The 19,374-nt window shown below is 39.6% G+C and overlaps 1 protein-coding gene across 3 annotated transcripts in view; it reads left to right on the top strand.

The window, feature by feature from the left end:
• The window catches only part of LOC119501221 (protein kinase C beta type-like), a 121,683-nt gene that overhangs the window by 36,108 nt on the left and 66,201 nt on the right, over positions 1-19,374 (top strand). For all 3 annotated transcript variants that reach the window (XR_005209785.1, XM_037791425.1, XM_037791424.1), the window contains exons 4-5: positions 14,420-14,531; positions 17,478-17,606. Coding sequence is in view for 2 of the 3 variants with exons in the window: in XM_037791425.1 (XP_037647353.1) it covers positions 14,420-14,531; positions 17,478-17,606 (241 nt within the window). In the remaining variant the exon portion in view is untranslated. The remainder of the gene's footprint in view (positions 1-14,419; positions 14,532-17,477; positions 17,607-19,374) is intronic.

Here is a 19,374-nt window from a genome sequence, read left to right on the forward strand (position 1 = left end):
ATTATTAATCCCTGATGATTCTCCTCAAGTTTCTCGCCAAAACCAAAATTTTACAAGATTACATTTGAACACATGATGATCGTTTGTCGTGACATCCCTCCATCATATATATATATGTATACTCTGTTTACGAGTCCCAGTGCTTCCTGTGAGCCATATCACAGTTGACATCAAATGAAATCTGTTTCCCCTATGCACTATTTTATACACATACACTGTGTTGTTGGAAGTTAAAAGTCCTCATCTTATTCATTCTCTTTAAGCTTTCTCTTCACCTTCTCATCTGCTGTAACAACAGGAAGTGCCTTTAAGTGGTACTTTTGTCATAATCTCATCCACTCTCTCTCAAGGAGCCGAGATGTCTATTCTCTGATTTACGATATTAAAATGCAAACCTGTTCTCTAACCTATCCTATCAAGAGGACAGAATTAGTTCCCTTCTCATGAGAGCCCTCTCAAGGATGCCAGTTTCATCCTCTCATAAACCCAGGGGTCTTTAAGTTCCTCAGCTGTGTCCTTACCTCCCTCTGGAGTGCCCTTTCAGTCTGACAAGCACCGCCTCCAGAGGAAACGCTGGTGTTGGCTCTCTGGCTTCCTGTGGTGTGTTCTGTAGAACCGATAAGTCTCCGCAGTCTTTCCTCTCGTCTTATTATACGTCTGCCTGTCTAACAACTACCTCATTTTTTGTCCTCTTTCACCTGAATGCTTCAACCTCTCTTTCTTAGTGACATTTGGAGTGCCACAAATAGCCTCTTCTTCTGTGATGGCTTCTGTTTTAGTCAGAGCCATAAATTGCCAGGGCCGGGTACCCAAATAGATGCTAAAGCTTCTCTAAAACTATCTGGTTTTCTTCCTCCAATATCTGCTGGTTCTTAGTCCTTCAAAATATCAACTTTAAAGAATGCATTTTTTAAAGTTATGTATTGAAATGTGTTCTTGAAAATACTTACAGTTGCCCTTGTAAACAAACGAAACATAGCATTTGCTGCTCAGTTCATTTGCTGCTGTTTCATCAGCTGTTTCACAATGACAGGCTCATCCACAGCTTCGTGGCTAATAACGTCTCACCTCTCACCATTACTCTGTTGATACGCTCAGGCCATTGCCATTTATTGCTCTCTCTCCACCTCATTTCATCCTTACATAGTGTTGTTGATTCAACATTTAATGTCCGTATATGTGCTCATAACAGTTTATTACAACAATTGGTTACACACATTTCTCAATACTGAGTTCACTTTTTCAAATCTCATCACACAGTCAACAACAGAAGTCAATATGTACTAAACTTTTGATTGCTTTGATTACAAAATTAATTCAAAGACCAGGTCTTTCAAACTTTATGAATTTTTTTCTCACCCAAACTCTAAAAACCTCCAAAGCTCTGTGTGTTTACAGTCCATTTTCACATTCACACAAGTTCACATTATGGGCTGTCAAAGTTAACGCGATAATAACACGTTGATGCAAATTTGTTTTTAATGCTACTAATTTCTTTAACGCATTAAAGCAACTGGTGGTTTTGAGGTTGTGACGGCTCAGTTTTAAAGCTAGTGAGGGTACTGGCATCATATGAAATAAAAAAAAAACGAAGGAATCCATTTGGTATCTGTGGTGGAATAATTGATATACAAGTTATCTTTGGAAGGAAGAGGTCCGGAGCTGATGATGTCTTACAAAAGAAGGTTTATTGAAGCTTGATCAAGGAGAATTGTCAGGTCTCCACAATAGATGCTCTCTGCGTGAAGGCCTCACAACTCTGCCCTTCCTCCCCGGTGCTCAGTGTCTTACCCCTTATCATGTTATGACTTACTTCGTTCCTCTGGCATCTCTGACCCTGGTTGCCCTAACGACTGGCTCCACGGTCTCCACTACAGGCACAGCTGTACAGATAACGGTGGCTCCTCTAGACAGGACTCCAACCCAAGAATGTCAACAGAGGGACACTCTGACAAACACTCTGACCTTTCTACCAATAAGAGAGGAATTGATGGAAAATTCCATCACAGTATCAACCATATCATACTAGCCTGTCCCCAAGGAGGCTAAATAATGCTCCTTGCGCTAAATTGTGGTAAGGAAAAACTGGCATTGCCATTTTCAAACCTCTGACCTCAAGATATGTGACTGAAAATGGGTTCTATGGGTACCCAAGAGTCTCCCCTTTACATATATACTATTTGACTATAAGAGGGATTAGTTGTCCCAGCAGAATTGTCATTGCTGCTTCTCTGAGAGGCCCTTCAAAGAGCCTTTTCCCACCAGTCAGTCGGCAATGTAGATCTCTATGCAGTTAGCCATCATGCCCATCCCATGGGTCGGACTCAGAGAAGAGCACTTGAAATGATTCATGTAAAAATCCTGTTTATTTGGAAATCCATAGGATTCTCGGGCAGCTTGCTATGATATAAGTTGTTTTGTGCGAGTTCTCGTTTCCCCATATCTCTACAACGGAGCTGGTGAGTGCAAAGTTAGCATGACCCATACAGTCACAATGGTCACATTTATGGGAAACACAGCAGGTTGACCGATACCTGAATTTTCATTTAAATCATTCCTTTCCTTTAAACGTCTTCAAAGGCCTTTTTACTTGACTTTTTCGAAACCAGCAGATAACCCGTTTCTTCATTAGTCACTTCAAATTTCACTCCACATCCTTATATATCTCCTTCTACTTGTTACCTCTGAATGCCCTCTCCTCTTTTCCTGCCACTATAGTTATATTTCTATTAGGGCTGTCAAAGTTAACGTGATAATAACACATTAACGCAAATTAGTTTTAACGCTTCTAATTTCTTTAACACATTAACGCAACTTGTGATTTTTTCAAAGCAAGTGTGAAAATACTGACATTATGTGAAACTAGAAAACCTAAGGAATCCATTGGTACCAACCATGTCATAGTAGCATGAACTCATTTTTGGCGAGGACAAACTGGCATGGCCATTTTCAAAGGGGTCCCTTGACCTCTGACCTCAAGATATGTGAATGAAAATGGGTTCTAAGGGTACCCACGAGTCTCCCCTTTACAGACATGCCCACTTTATGATAATCACATGCAGTTTGGGGCAAGTCATAGTCAAGTCAGCACACTGACACACTGACAGCTGTTGTTGCCTGTTGGGCTTGAGTTTGCGCACATTTTTTATGCTAAATGCAGTACCTGTGAGGGTTTCTGGACAATATTTGTCATTGTTTTGTGTTGTTAATTGATTTCCAATAATAAATATTTACATACATTTGCATAAAGCAAGCATTTTTGCCCACTCCCATGTTGATAAGTATTAAATACTTGACAAATCTCCCTTTTAAGGTACATTTTGAACAGATAAAAAAATGTGTGATTAATTTGCGATTAATCCCGATGAACTATGGACAATCATGCAATTAATCACAATTAAATATTTTAGTAGATTGGCAGCCCTATTTTCTATTTTTGGCATACATATACCTCTCTTCCTGAATCTTTCTCCCACTCTCTCTCCACTCTATTCTGTACATCCTCTATTTAAATGCCACTCCACCCAGGGGGCCCCTGCTCTTAATTACGGGACCTCACCACCCCCACCATGTCATTTCCTTAATGAGTTCATGGTCTTACGACCTCGGTTCCTGCACAGTGGGAATGTAGGGTATCTCTGCTCCAAAGTGGCTGCACATTTAAATATAGGAGACAGGAAGACAGGTAGCCTGGCTAACAATACGCAGCCTTTAAACACCGGGGGTTTCCGCTGATCATGTAATTCCTTGAATATAATTACGTTTTGTAATATATATATACCTGTTCAAGACACACAAAGAATGAGGGACTTGATCAATTCGGTCAGGTTATATCACAGATGTGTATATATTTGCCTCATGCAAGATTACCAAACCAGGAAAACATGATATTATTTGATCATAAAAGCTCTCTGACTTGGTCATGGAACGTTATGGAACACAGTGAACACTTTGCAGATTTGTACAGCTTGACACAATGTTTTCACCCACGCACACCTGCACAGAAATGGCTTTCAGAACTCGAAACGCAGAGAATAAAACATTTTCAGCAGTTGTTATATTTCAGCCATTTTCAGTGTGATCATGCAACATATTTAGGTGTCCTCAACAGTTTTACCTGTCAAGTAGTTAATTACAACAGTGAATGGTACTTAAGCAGAGTCATTCAGCTTAGCTATTCTGCCAAAGGAAAATAAAGCTCTGTGGTGTGCTTTTTCTCAGGATAATGGATATCTTCATTGGTTCACATTTTTTCTGTATTTTTCAAGAAAAGATGACCATGAATATCCAAATGATCACTGAGGCAAATTCATATTTTGTCAATACACTGAAGTATCACCATTTAATGTCCAAATTCAAGACTAATGCTCTGCTAATATAGTAACCAATATTTACAACTCAAAAGATCCTCGAAGCCAATCGTGTAGAGGAGCTGTAATGGTCAACAAAAATAAATAAATTACTCAAAACAAATTGGCAACAAGTTTGATTAAAATGAGGCAAAAATGCCAAAAAGATCTGGTTCCAGCCTCTCAAATGTGAACACTTGATGCTTTTATTTGTCTTGTATTGAAGTAAACTGAATATTTTTTATTTTTTTTTTACATAGACTGTATATAAGAAGTGCATATAGTCACCGTGACTTCACTCATTTCTTTTTTGGAACCAGAAGTGAAACGCGAGGGTGGAGTTAAGTACAACCAAATGCTGACTAAGACATTTATAGTCAACCAAAAAGATTATAATTAACTTTCATGAACTAAAAACACACTGTGAACGCCCTGGTAGCGACCTGTCACAAATCACAGATAGCCACGCTCTAAATCATGCCCTGCTTTGTGGTCTATTTGACTCTAAATGGGATCATGATTTACTAAATGAACATCATACTGTATTGATGAAGATTTGAAACTAGAGATTGAGACCATAAACTCATGTTTACAATGTTTACTGAGGTAATAAATCAAGTGAGAAGTAGGCTCATTTCCTCATAGACTTCTATACAATCAGACTTCTCTTTGCAACCAGAGGAGTCGCCCCCTGCTGTCTGTTAGAAAGAATGCAGGTTTAAGGCACTTCAGGCTTCACTTCTCAGAACCGAAAGTTGCCGCTTGGCTTTTGACTATTTGCATAAAAGATCAATATAATAGGATTCATCTACATGAGAATAAAATGACTCCTCAGCCATCGGCCAATCCTGAGCATTTCTCTGAGTCCTTGAGGCTGATAATGTTGAGTGAGTTCTTTGTGGGTCACATACATACATGAGGGAACAGCAAAGCAGCAGATGTATTTGAAGGACACCAGATAGATGCTTGCAGCTCTAGAGGAAGACACAATAAGCAGAGAGCAGAATTATTCTTTTACATAATCAGTATAATGTCATCTCACTGTCTGCAGCAATCAGCCCACCACTCCCATTTTCCCTCCTGCTAGTCCCTCCCTGTCTCTTCCTCTCTCTGTCAGCTATGTATGTTTAAAAGAAGAAGTCAATTATAGATCTGGGTTAATAGAATGGGTTCCCTGTGGGAGAGGTCGAGGGATGACATCCTCTAATGAAACCTACATTTCATGCCCACAGCCCGCTATGGTATAGAACTCAGAATGTGTGTGTGCAGTGTGTTTGTGCTTGTGTGTGTGAGAGGCCGAGATACTACGATATACAAGGAAATCACTGCTTAACAACTAAATTTGGAAGACATGACTGTCAACTCTATGATTAAGGATATTTTTTATTTCCCTCTGGTCCTGATACTCCTAAGATATTTTTTCCAGATAGAAAAGTCAGGTCAATTTTATTTATACAGCCCAAAATCACAAATTTGCCTCAAGTGGCTCTACCGTACAGCATACGACATCCTCGATCCTCAGACCCTCGATTCAGATGAAAAACTCATCCTCCCAAAAAAAACTTTAATTGGGGGGTTGGGGGGGTGGGGGAACTCTTTTAGAAGGGTGTCGTGTAGGTGTCGTGTGTACAAAATAAAACAAAATAACAATCGTAAAATTAAAATGTGAAAAATTAGGACTATATTATAGATTGTAAACATATATAAAGAATCCGGGAGGATGTTGAGCAATGCGACAGGATTAGTTGAGAGATATCACAAACTAGAACTAAATGAATGGGTCTTTTTTGGCTCAGGGTAGGAGATGTAATTTAGACATGCAGTGGGATCATCAAGCACCTCTTGTAGGTGAAGACTTCGGGCTTTAGAAGGGCTGCTAGGTGGATTTTTGTTACCTTTGGATCAAGTCAGGCTAGCTGTTTAGTCTTTATTAAGGTACACAGAATGACAATCTGAAGGGAGAAATAATTTACGAACACATAACAACGCTTGTTCTCATTTGCAGACATTGATTTTCTTTGTGTTCAGTTTATTGCTCATAGAACTGAATCAGGATGGTATTGACTCCCCCCCCCCCACAGAGTCTATGTCAGCATGTGAGAGGAAGGTTATTCCCTGGACACACTATCACAGGGCTAACACCCATAAACACTCTCCCATCCACAGATACGGGCATTTTATAGTGTACAGTTCACCTGACCTGCCGAGGAAACCCATACAGACTGAAAGAGCCCTGTCAGGTTTCAGGTTCAAACACCTTCCTGTTGACCCACTGGCAAATATATGTTGCACCATATTTAATGCGTTATTCTTAATTTTTATGGATAATTCTGTATGCACGTTCATTTCAAAGCTGATTACATTTCGTGCAGGGATGTGACACTGCAGGTCCTTTTTGCACACATGTTAATGGGAATTCAGAGTTTTTCTTCTTTTTATTAGTATTTTGGAGGTCTGTGCCACTAATTAAGACATTTGATTCCAGTTCCTGTGATTTCAGAGAAAGCCAGAGAACATTTTGCATCTTTTTAAAGAGGGCTGTAAGAAAATATCAAAAAAGTCAAATATGGCGAATATCGTGTTTTGTGATACTGTAGCAATTCTCAAAAACACTGTATTGATTTTTAATGAAGAGTTTATATGCAAAGATTCACTCCGTCAATAATTAATTTCATTTGCAAAGAGATGTGCCCCCTCAGTGTATGTGCACCTTCAAAGTCGTGCTATGATGTTGGATGTTACAGGAACTGTGATAAATGCAGATCCCACTGTTCTGATTGCATAAAAAAAGTCAGATTTTATTCATATGGTGGTGTGTTCTTGATACTTTGACAGTTTTCCTAAAATTAGATTTAAAAAAATCGCAATACACGCTTTGCTTACAGTATTGCATTATATCTCAGTATATTGAATCGTAACCCCTGTATCATGATACGTATCATTTCGCCAGATTCATGCCAAATCAAGGAGTATGTGTGTAATGTAGCATTTTGAACTTCTTAGCTCTAAACTGCCATCTGTAAAATTGTTAAACCTTAATTTTCCATGCTGTTTCTCTTATCAAATGGCAGGAACACATTAAGTGATTGTTTTTAATTAAACATGTGACTCTTGCAAAGTCAAAACATTTGTGTAAAAATGATGAGTTCACCGTTGACAATAGTATTTCCTCTCTTGGAAGCTTCTGGAAATCTTGCCCTAAAAGTCTTTTACTGCAAAGAAAATGCCGTGTTTGCTGCCGGAACAAAGTTTGGATTGCAGTTGCACAGCAATTTTCAGGATCTATTCATAACTGGAGGTGTAGTAATGTCTCAAATGTATCTCTATTCTCTAGAAACACTCTGGCATAATGACTGAGCTACAGCTGTGTCTCTTCGTGTCACTCCATTTCTTTTTTCCCTTATGTGGAGAGATCCTATATTTACATCCTACAACTCTCTGCACGCTAAAACAACTGAAAATGTGATTCGAGGATATACTGTACGTAACAGTATGTGTGACCAGATGGTTAAAAACCACAAGGTAACCTTTGAGAGAGGCGGGAGGGCTAGCAAAGCGATTAGCATATGGAGGAAGGGAAGGAGGAGAGGAGCTCCATTCAGGGTGTGAAGATGAAACCACCACCCTCAGCCCTCTTCTTCACTCCCTTACTCCCTTACTCCCTCTGTTCTTATCACTCATTCATTCCTCGCCGCTCTTGCGATGCCATTAATCTTCTTTTCCAAGAGTGATTGCGATGCATATCTTCCTCAATCAACAATAAATCCTTTAAATAGTCTCTCACACAGAAACACTTGAAAAGGAGGAATTACAAGCCTGGGGGTATAAACACAACGGCACCGCATTTGTTTTATTGATCAGGACAGAAAAGGCAGTTATAGCAGCCTCTGTAATATTACATTGTGCTTTGTTCTCTATTGTGCAGCCTGTCAATGAATCAGAGTGGGTGGAAAGACTCTAAGATGTCATTTAAAAGAAACACTTTGATCAACTTTACAGGGTGCAATATGAGGCGTGTTGTAGTTACATTTTTTGCATCTATTATTTAGTCTGCTGAAGTGTTTTTGAGCAAAGGTTTTATGTACCATCACACAGTATGAAGTGAACTCGATAGACACTGGAACACTCATCGTTAGTTTTGAAATATTAATGCTGCATCACATGGAATCAGGCAGACAGTAGACACAAACCGGATATCATTTTAATGGACGAGAGCAGGACGGTAAATATAGTTGAGGCCGGCAGAGAATACTGGCAAAGGTAACGGTATAGAAGACATTGCTGTCCAAAGTTGAAATATTTTAACAGGAGAGACTTCAGAGACCAGGTCCAAAGCACACTGGAGCACACGGATTTAAGGCAATCAACTGTCTAACGTTTCGACGCTAACTGCATACTATCATTGTGTCACTGTGCTATCTTGCTTATCGTTCCCTTTTTTCCAGCCTGTGCTGAATCAGTTCCCAACTAGGGGAGGTTATTTAAGAGGACATGAGTCTCAGATTGGTTTGAAGTCTTCTAATAAAGTTGATTGCCTTAAATCCGTGTGCTTTGGACTTGGTCTCTGAAGTCTCTCTGTTACAAGATTGCCCTATTCTGCACCGGACAAGCTTACTATTCCTTGTGAAACGGTTGAAGCACATTTAACCTCCTTTCTTCACTTAATATATTTCACCTTTTTGACATCCTCCGCTATGGAATTTACACCTGGATGTTACATAGCTCCCTTGCGTTGTTTAAGTTTGAGAGAAAATCTGCATTTTATAGCTACATGCATCACAACAGCCCTCGGCGATGTCTTCAACTAGCTTGTTTTGTCTGGTTAACAGCCCAAAACCCAAAGACATTCAGTTTACTATCACAAACAGACAAAATCCGCAGCAAATTATCATAATTGAGAAGTTGTAAATAGGGAACAATTGTAAGTTTTACTAGAAAAAGAACTAAAAATAACACAAACAGCATTTTATTTGAGACACTGCAGGTTTATGATAAGATTACTGTGTACAGTAGATGAAGATTGCCACTGTTAGAAATGTCAGGAAGTCAGTCAGCACTAACTCGAGAAGAGTGAGTGGACTGAAGACAAAATCAATACGGAGAAAAAAAAAATCGAAATACTTTTTTATGTGAGTGACTGCGAGCCATGACTCTCTGTTGTTGTCTACTGTGAACCTGCCTGTCACAAAGCATCATGAATGACATGACAGGGTGTGTGTGTCTTTGTGTGTGCGGGGAGTTGACTGATTTGGTTGGCAGGGAAAATAATAGACAGCAGTGTGTTTAAACTAAAACAAAAGAAAAGCAGAGAGTGAGAGAAAACAGTCAAAACAGTGTGTGTGTGTGTGTGTGTGTGTGTGTGTGTGTGTGAGAGCACTGACTAATGGCTGCTCTGGCATCGTGTGCTGATGTTATGAGCGGGCTTTCAAGTTGGACACCTAGTAACACAACATATGCCAGGCAACACACTCATTTGTCCAAGCGCACCACGCCGTACCATCTGCTTTTAATTAGTGGGGTCTCAGTGAGTAAAATGAAGTGAAACAAAAAACTGAAACTGTGTAAAAAGTTGGCAACATGCAGGCAGGAAAAAAGAAAATGTCAAGCGTACACAAACCGTAGTGTGAAATAATAAAAAACTATTACTAAGTCTATTACAGTTATGTTGCTAAATAATAGAGAGTATGTCACAGTTCATTTTGGTCATGTGTACCTGGCCTTGTCTATATCATTATTGATCATGCTGTGTGAAAGAACTGATTTCCATTCAATGCTTTGGTTTCAAGGCTGTTTCTTTATTGATAGTTAGTCTTCCTCTGTGCAACACTGACAGTTTTACTAGCCATGCTAGCATCTTGGCTCTATGGCAACGTCCACCACTTTGGTCCAGACTGAATGGATCAATAACTATTGGATGGATTGCCATGAAATTTTGCGGAGACCTTTATGGTCCTCGGAGGATAAATCCTGTTGACTTTGGTGATCCCCTGCTTTACCTCTAGCGCCACCATGAGGTTGACAGTTTTTGTATATAAGTGTCATGTCTCAACAACCATTGGATGGGTTGCCATAACATTTGGTACGGACATTCATGTCCCCCTCAGGATGAAAAAGAAACTCTGATTTTGATGCTAGCACCATCATCAGGTCAGAATTTTATCATTTTTATGACCAAACACCTGCAAAATGACGGGTGACATTCCCATCAGCCTCAGCTACTTTGTGTTTAGTGCTAATCAGCATTTAGCTCAAAACACCACTGTGCGTAAGTACAGCCTCACAGAGCTGAGAGAGAAGAGATTAGCGTAAATGCTGTAGTATTTCTTCATTGACATAAGAGCAAAGAACGGCACTGAAGGCTTTTCTCGATGGAAAAGATGTTATCGCTCTTCTCCTGACTGGCTTCGGCAAGAGTTTGATTGACAGATGGTTCATCCAATCACCTGCCACGTATTTTTTTAAAAGTGCCTGCTCTTTTCCAAACAGTTTCCAATGACCACCTCCACCATCTGGTGGGTCCGGTTAGGTCAAGGAGTCCCCAAGATAAATCTGAAGGGTCAGAAATACACTGCAAGAAAATCTCCTTTTTATCAACTTATTTTTGCTTGTACCTGAAGCCCTTAAAGTTGTCTGCTTTAAAAACAAGTGAAATAATCTGCAGTTAAGTGACAATATTTCTACTTTATTCCAATGTAAATCAATTTGTTTAAATAGTTTTCTAAAATCAAGTTGAATCTTTCTTCATTCTACAGAAAGCAATCTGCCTTCTTAATTTGTTGTTTTGAGAGAGAGAAAAAGTTGCAACTGATTGACGTTTTCCCTGCTACCTGCAAAATTGTTCACTTGTTTTGAAAAGTTGAGTTTTTGGGAGATTTAATTACAGACAGAAATAATTTGGGAAGATGGAGACTTTTCAACAGTGATGATGAAGGGATAAGAAAGACATTTTTAAAATTTTGTCCCATGTCCACACTGAGGCTCGAATATTTTTACAAGGGGATCACAGGTAGACATCTCAAACCTAAAATGTTGGGAACCCCTAGAGGACATCTGTCCACTTCTTAACACATGCCTAATTCAAGGCTTTTCAATTTGTAACACTTGTACAGTAAAATAGATTGACAGATGGATTGGTATCAAACTGTTTACTCTCTCTTTCTTCTAATTGAGGAGGCTGGAAAAGTGATGTGTTTTTGTCCCTATTCACTATTTTCTTTCATCTTTTTGGTTTCTCATAAATCCTTGAATTTTCAACGTGGATTTCTTTAATGATTTAGTGTTTGTAAAGATGCTGGCAGCCTCTCTCATCAGCCCTCGTATCGCTCCCTGTCTACTGTTGCTCATCACTGGAGCTTGAGCAGCTCAATGTTCCCTTATTCTTCAGAAGAACAAAAATGAGCAGGAGGTGGTCCCGTCCTTGAGAACTAGCAGAGAAACAAACAGTGCAAACACATACACAGTTATGCTAAGAAGCCCACACACCAACGCGCAGGCGATCAGAGGCAGCCGCATCATTCAGACTTAACAAGCACACGCACGCACTTCTGAAGACACCTCGGGGACGTTGGGTATAATTCAGGCGGTGGCAGCCTAAATTAAACATAATTTTCCAGGACAGGTGTGCAGGAGAGGAAGAAATCAATCAGCACATTTATTCTGGCTCATGAGGTGAAAAGACACAAACACACACATGTCAAAGAAATCGGTCTACAAACACCAAAGACTTTAAAAAATGTTTACTTTGGCAGGAAGCACTTTTTTATTTGGTGTCGTCAAAGTAGCATCATTTGGAAATCCATATTAAACACTGTAGCTCCATGTTTGGTAACTTGAATGGATCCCCTTGGCAGAACTAAACGAAACTCCTACATTCAAGCATCCCCGCTTCCATCCACCGCACAACCTGGATCCATCTCAAGTGGAGGATTGGATGTTGTCACCATACGTGGGTTCATGTTGCTGGTTTGTGTGTGTGTGTGTGTGTTTTTGAATAAGCAGTCCCACAGTGGCCATCAGTTACATGTCTTGAGTTAATATGTGTGTGTTTTAACCACTGAAGGTGCCCACTGAGCCATGGTTGCAGGTGTCACACTCGCACACACATCAGACAGAAATAGCCTATTTCTGCCCTAGTTACGCCTTAGTTCTGAATGTTCATAAAAGAGGAATTGGTACCTGAATTTCCTTCTTTTTTTTCAATCTAAACCACATAATTAGCTTCAAAATGAAAAAAAATTAATTCACCATATGGTGAAAATACTGTACTGTACGACGCTAACTGTAAATGTTCCTCAAATATTTACAGTACACAGAAAAAGAGGCCTGGACTTGTGACTTTGAACTTAAAGGTACAGGATTTCGGGTGGTCTATTAGCAGAAATGGAATATAGTATTCATAACCATGTTTTCATTAATGTACAATCACCTGAAACTAGGGTTGTATACGGGTTGGTATGATAACCATCTCAGAAAATATCACGGTTTCTTGGTATACGGTCTTATGCTATTATTTTCTTTATTAGTATTAGTAATAATATTATCAGTTAGGCCCACAATGACCCTTAAAGGAATGAGAACAGAATTATAAACCTGATAAAAAGGTAAGATAAGATTTTCCTTTATTAGTCCCGCAGTGGGGAAATTTGTAAAATAGCATACAGTATACTGTTTACTGTACATGTTAGCAGCACTATAGTATGTAATGTAACTGCACAGCACTGTAAATGTAACTACTAAATGAAAAATGACATCAGCTGTGAGCTTTTTAAAATAATGTCCTGTGATTATCAACAATCAACATATACTGTAGGTGCACAACAGAGCAGCCAGACTGCTCCTGTCTGTATCTTTAACACTCACACACACACTTATATCAGTTTTTTTCAATACGGTGGATTGCAAATGTACACCGTATGTTAATCCTCAACTTGATACCGGTATCAAGGTATACAACCCTACCTGAATCTAAGAACCGTTGTGTTTTCGTTAGCTTAGAATGAGCCCTTCATATCTACATAGGGAGCGGGTCCTCTTCATGGAGTCCGTCATGTTGCTCTGCCATGTTTCTACAGTAGCCCAGAACGGACAATCCAAACACTGGCTTTAGAGAGAGACTTTCACGTTTTTAATGTTACCTGAAGGCCACCGTAGTTCTCCGACACACTTGTGAAAATGCAGTAACGTGAACCGCCGTCTGAATTTTGTTGTTTTTAAAGTAGGCTAAAGATCCTGAATGGTCCTGAAAGATACCACAGCGTTACCACGGTTTTGCACTCAGCGGCTCACATTACCGCAGTCTTGGAAAGGGAGGAGTGAACGGAGGGGTATTCAGATGGTTACAAACTGCAACCACACTGCTAGCTGCCACTAAATCCTACACACTGTCCCTTTTAAAGAACAATCAACTAGGCCACACCGAATTGTGTGTGTGTGTGTTTGTGTGGGTGTGACAGATTGATGTGAACTATTGCCTACCTACTGTATCTCTGTTAAAGTCCCATTGAATTTAAACAAGAACAAACTTCATGGAAGGCTGACTCCATACAGAGCTCTATTGCACGCACACACACACACACACACACACACACACACCCACACACAAACACAGGTCATACATGTAGCTGCCTTTGTTGTCTTTCTAAACTGATGCAAACAAAGAAACTGTGATGAAACTTATCTTGGTCAGATTATAATGCAGATGCCCATGTAAAGACACAAATTGAGGCGCAGGGCTGAATTATAAAAGCTATAGAGGTATGTACTATATTTTGGTAAAAGATTTCCATGAATAAAACCCATTGGAGCACGGAAACCAATAGTTATGTCTGGCAGACATTCATTCACTATTTGTTTAGATGCACAGATGGCGAACAGACAACATGTGTGTACAGCAGATCAACAAATGTTTGACGAAAATACTTGACGAAATTTTCACTGCTTTACTCTGAATGATGCTCCCTTCAGTCTACTGCACTAAGGAGGAAAAAGTGACTGAATATAGATTTTGTTGATTAATATTCTTACTAACGTACTTACTAACTTACTTAATTACGTTCTTTCCTGCCTCCCAGGACCCGAGGGCAAAGCACAAGTTTAAGATCCACACCTACTCCAGCCCGACCTTCTGCGACCACTGTGGCTCTCTGCTCTACGGCCTCTTACACCAGGGCATGAGATGTGACCGTATGTACTCTACACAACACACACACATCCACTCAAACTCTTTTGGATTGATCATGTAGCACACACACATACTGTTTCATTTTATATTCCATATAGCTCACGGTCTCACTAAGTGTGATGTACAAAAAGTATGTTGTTGCGGGAATGCTGAGTCAGCATTCCCAGTATTATTCCTCTAACACTGTGTCCTTACTGGATGTGAGCTTCCGACTATCGCGCCGCATCGGGCGCTCTCTGTCCACACTGAATACATTAAATATGCACTTCTGTTCTACGTCATGTAAACAAACCACGCACATATCAGCTGTGTGCTCCATATCAGACTGGAGACGTAACCGGACGCAACCACTTACGTAAAAGACAGGTTAGTAGTACTTGCTATCTACGTTTGTAGCCTACTTTTTAAACAGAAAACACACGTTTTATATTGTGATATTTACTGGAAATGACATACAATATAGCTCGCTGGCATCTTGCTCATACACCACAGGCAGTGACACAGACAGGTGTCGAGATACGGGAAACAGGGAGTTAGACAACAGATTAATCTAACATTCTGAAGGATTGCTTTATAGACACAATTTAAGTTAACAAAGACTAAATGTGGATGTTTTACTCACCAATTGTTGTCACTGCTCAGTGTATAACATTAGTCCATTGTTTTGTTCCACAATTCCAAAATAATCCAAACGGGTAGAAGAAGTAAGATGTAAGAGGATCACAGGATGCTTGTCTTACTCTCTTGGTCCTCTCGCGTTTTAATGCACCTGATTTGTAGGCCTACTTTCTCCCAATTTATTTTTTTCTATTGAGCTAGATTAACAAAAAAAAAACACACAAACCTTTAACGGGAGCGGATCAAAACGAGGGTTCGTACTTGAAATACTGTAGTGACGGCTCACGTTTACCATAATTTCCATAGTTGTCTCTTTTGTGCGGTGTATTTGTGTTTTGTTTTAACCATTAGTGAGGTGGCTACGCATAGAACTGCGAGCGTCAATGCTTGTGCTCAAAGTGACAATAATCAAGTTAATATCCTCATCTACATCCAGGACAACTGACCCGGTTTTCTCCCGCTCCCCCTGACGGCTCATTTTATATAAACTAATCCGTGGTTCCTCATCCATGTTGCGGCGCTCTCAACGCAAGTGACAGAAAAAATAGGAACAGGGCTTCCGACAAAAGTTCAGCTCAAAACATCGCTCGCGGCCAGTTGGGACACTCGAACAGAGAACAGTGTAATCAAGCTGATTCTGTCGCCGACGCTCACGCATCCAGTTAGGACACGGTGTAAGGTTTCTTCAACTTCTATTTCTTCTGTACGCTTTTTGGACTCTAACTACTTCTGTATACTTTCAGCTACAGAAACTGTTCGCCTGTCAAAATATTCAGTTCTTTAAGGACATTAGTGCTTACATTCAACTTTTTTTTATCACTTATAATTTTTAGGACATTAAGCTTTTTTCCCATTTTGTTTTTACAATGTAACTCAACGGAGAAAATCTTCAAATCCTTTTAAACATACTCCACTTTGAAATGCTACTGCTCCTGCATACTTTCAGCTACAGACACCATTTAAACTTTAAACGGGTTACAAGAATGTGATCTATTAAACTTATATTCAGATTTTTTTTACATCTTTTACAGTTTTTGAATGATCACACTTTAAGTTTTAAGCTGTTTTCAGATTGAGTGACATCAGAAAAAAAATCTTCTGTAACTTCTCTAAACAAATTGCTTCTACACCAACAATTTTTGCTCTTTATACATAAAATGTAGGTAAAAGTGTAGGTAATTTCATGCTGATCGCAGTCATGTAACTATGGAATCAAACGGACTTACCCATTTGGCTCTCGGATCCCCAAAGAACCACTCCATAGAAAGTAATGTTAAATCGGATGAGAAATGTCGGACGGAAAGCAGACAAAGGCACTTTCCTAACCTGCTCCCATGGTCACATTTTGACTCTACACACAGAAAAACGACAGCATTGCATTCGGCAGAGTCTCTCCTCTCTGATGATAATAATATTTTAGCAATTGGACTCACGGTCTTTGACTAGGAAGCAGGCATTTGACCGGTAGATTTGTACAAAATTAACTGTCTGTCAGTTAAGATGTTGTCTGCCCCTCCCCTCTGCACTCCTGATTTTGCCCCAATCACCGTGGCAACCAGTGACACACACACACACACACACACACACACACACAGTGCTTGTGTGTGTGTGTGTGTGTGTGTGTGTGTGTGTGTGTGTGTGTGTGTTTGGCCTATAAATCTCAAATACTGTTGCTACTACTATGATTACAACTACTGATGCTGCTACTGCTATTACTGCTACTGCTACTACTACTACTACTACTAGTAGTAGTTTACTGATTTGTAGTTTTAAAGGTTTATTTCATCCAAATACCATTCTCTCTGTCTCTCTTTGTCTCTCTCTGTCTCTCTCTGTGTTTAGCAATGCAGTCCATCTGTCTAATATTCATATAAAACATTTCTTCTTTCCGCCTATTCAGAAAATTCACTTTAAATTTACCACTTTTGACATTATTACAGTTTAGCTTCCAGCTTTTCTAGCAATGTATTTCAGCTCTTAGCTTCTTTAGGTAATGCAGTTCAGCTTCCAACTCTGCCAGTTGTACATTTCAACTTTTTGGTTTTTCAGCAGTGCAATGCAATGCATTTGGTCTTAAACATTTTTCAGGCATGTCATTTCACATTTCTGCATTTTCAGCAATGCTGTGCAACTAATTTCAGCTGTCAGCATCCCCACGCATTTTCAGCAGGAAATGCATTTTTCTAGTTATACATTCTATTCAAATACTGCTATGTTTTGAAGCTAATATAATATTATGCACGCACATCTGTGTAAAGAAAGACTCTTATGTTCAAAGAATGCATGCTTAAATAACATTACAAATACATCTGTGTGTGTGCATTTTCCAGACTGTATGATGAACATCCATAAGCGATGTGTGGCCAACGTGCCGAGCCTGTGTGGGACGGATCACACTGAGAGGAGAGGTCGCCTCCAGATCACCGCTGAGGTCAAGACTAACGTACTCACTGTTACCAGTAAGTCAATTTCTCAAACACACACACACACACTCATACAGTCATCTGCTCCAAATACAGAATACCAGTCATCTGTCTCCCTCTACTGGTAGACCTGCAGAGGTGAAGGATGGATGCAACAGAGGTTAAATATGATATCAGACTCGTAATAAACCATTTGTTTATTCTGTGTCCATTACCGCTTTTATTCCAGTAAACTGATGCAGAAAGAATTTCTACAATTTATTTATTCACGATGTCAAACATACACTGAGATTACAAGTGAGTGTATTGTGTCAATACATAAATCAATACAATGCACTCAATAGAAGCTAAAATGAGTTTGATAGTAAGTCAACACAAATTGGGCCAATTAAAGTGTTCATGAACGTCATTCAACATTCTTGATTAATTTTAGAAGAAGTGTGTAATCTAGTGATGTTGCGATGTCTTTTCCCAGTCCAACACACGTTGTAGCACAGACACGAGTAATGTGATGTGTAATGTGACTCGACTGATGTTCACGTGTTGCTAACTGGTGCCAACACCAGAGAGGTTAACTTAGCTTTGACCCCAACCAAGAAAATCTTACTGACACCAGCCCTGGAGACCAAGGCTACGGTCTCCCCCGCGTCCTCCGACCGCGGCCAACACTGTTTTGCAAGACGGGCTTCACTAGATATAACTTTGCGGTTTTGGTGCTTCCGTGTAGTTTGTGTTGGAGTCTTGTCTGAACAGCGTAGCCACACGCGAGCGCGCATTGGGACACCGACCTTCAATGATTTATACGTGGTAGAAGTTACAAACAGTCCCTTTTTAAAAGTAGACTTGCCTCTTTCCTGGAAAGGATTTCCTGACCTGCCTCGTGTTTTATTTAACTGATAAATGGTAGAGAACGGTGTCACCACCTATTTTCTAGTTTACTTGTTGTGCTTTGTTGCTCCTGCAGGTGAAAGCAGAGGTTTCCATTAACTTTACTCTGAACCTGTCAACTCATTTACAGCTGTGCCTCAAACTGAAAACATCAGACTTTCTTGATATAGAATTAACTTTTGGCAGAAATGAGTCTCTGGAATAAATAAAATCTGTGCTTTGGCGCTAAATGAGTTAATTTCACATAAATACCTAGGCTGTTGTAGAGTAACTCACACTAACGAAAGCCTCAAAAGTCTGCAATCTAATGTGCATACACAGTTAATCTCATATCCCAAATCTGACTAGATTTTAATGTCGTCTACATGAAATCTGCTTCAACTTCAGCTCGGCCACCATTCATCCCCAACTAAATGACTCAATGATGATAAATGTTTACCCGGGAAATGGATGGATGGATAACCCTTAAATTTGCCAACGTTTAGATGATTTATTTTTGCCCATGTTACTTAACCACTGAAATGTAATAACTAACTAAATGTAACTAACTTTGATCTAAGAAGGTAAAAACAAGTTCTTCCTGTTGAAAGGGAAAAAAATAGATTTTCAGTTCTGCTGTGAGAGAAAGAAATGATTGATTCCTCTCTGATCGCACAGCATACATAATCAATATACAGTGAAAAATATTAACAAAAGCTCCACTAAACTACCACTAAAACAGTTTCAACTTTTTTGAATGTCCTGAAAAGAGACGATACAAACATTACATTGGACGATGTACCCATTTCTGCATGTAAAAGTATTTTCCCTTCACGGTGTTTCGTTGGGTTTCATCCCTCTCTCCTACTCTCTCTTCCTGGTTCCCACGCTCGTAGACTGATCATTAGCTGGGATTTACTGTGGGAAATGATAAGAG

The sequence above is a fragment of the Sebastes umbrosus genome, chromosome 14 (genome assembly GCF_015220745.1).
Source record: "Sebastes umbrosus isolate fSebUmb1 chromosome 14, fSebUmb1.pri, whole genome shotgun sequence".
Lineage (NCBI taxonomy): Eukaryota > Metazoa > Chordata > Actinopteri > Perciformes > Sebastidae > Sebastes > Sebastes umbrosus.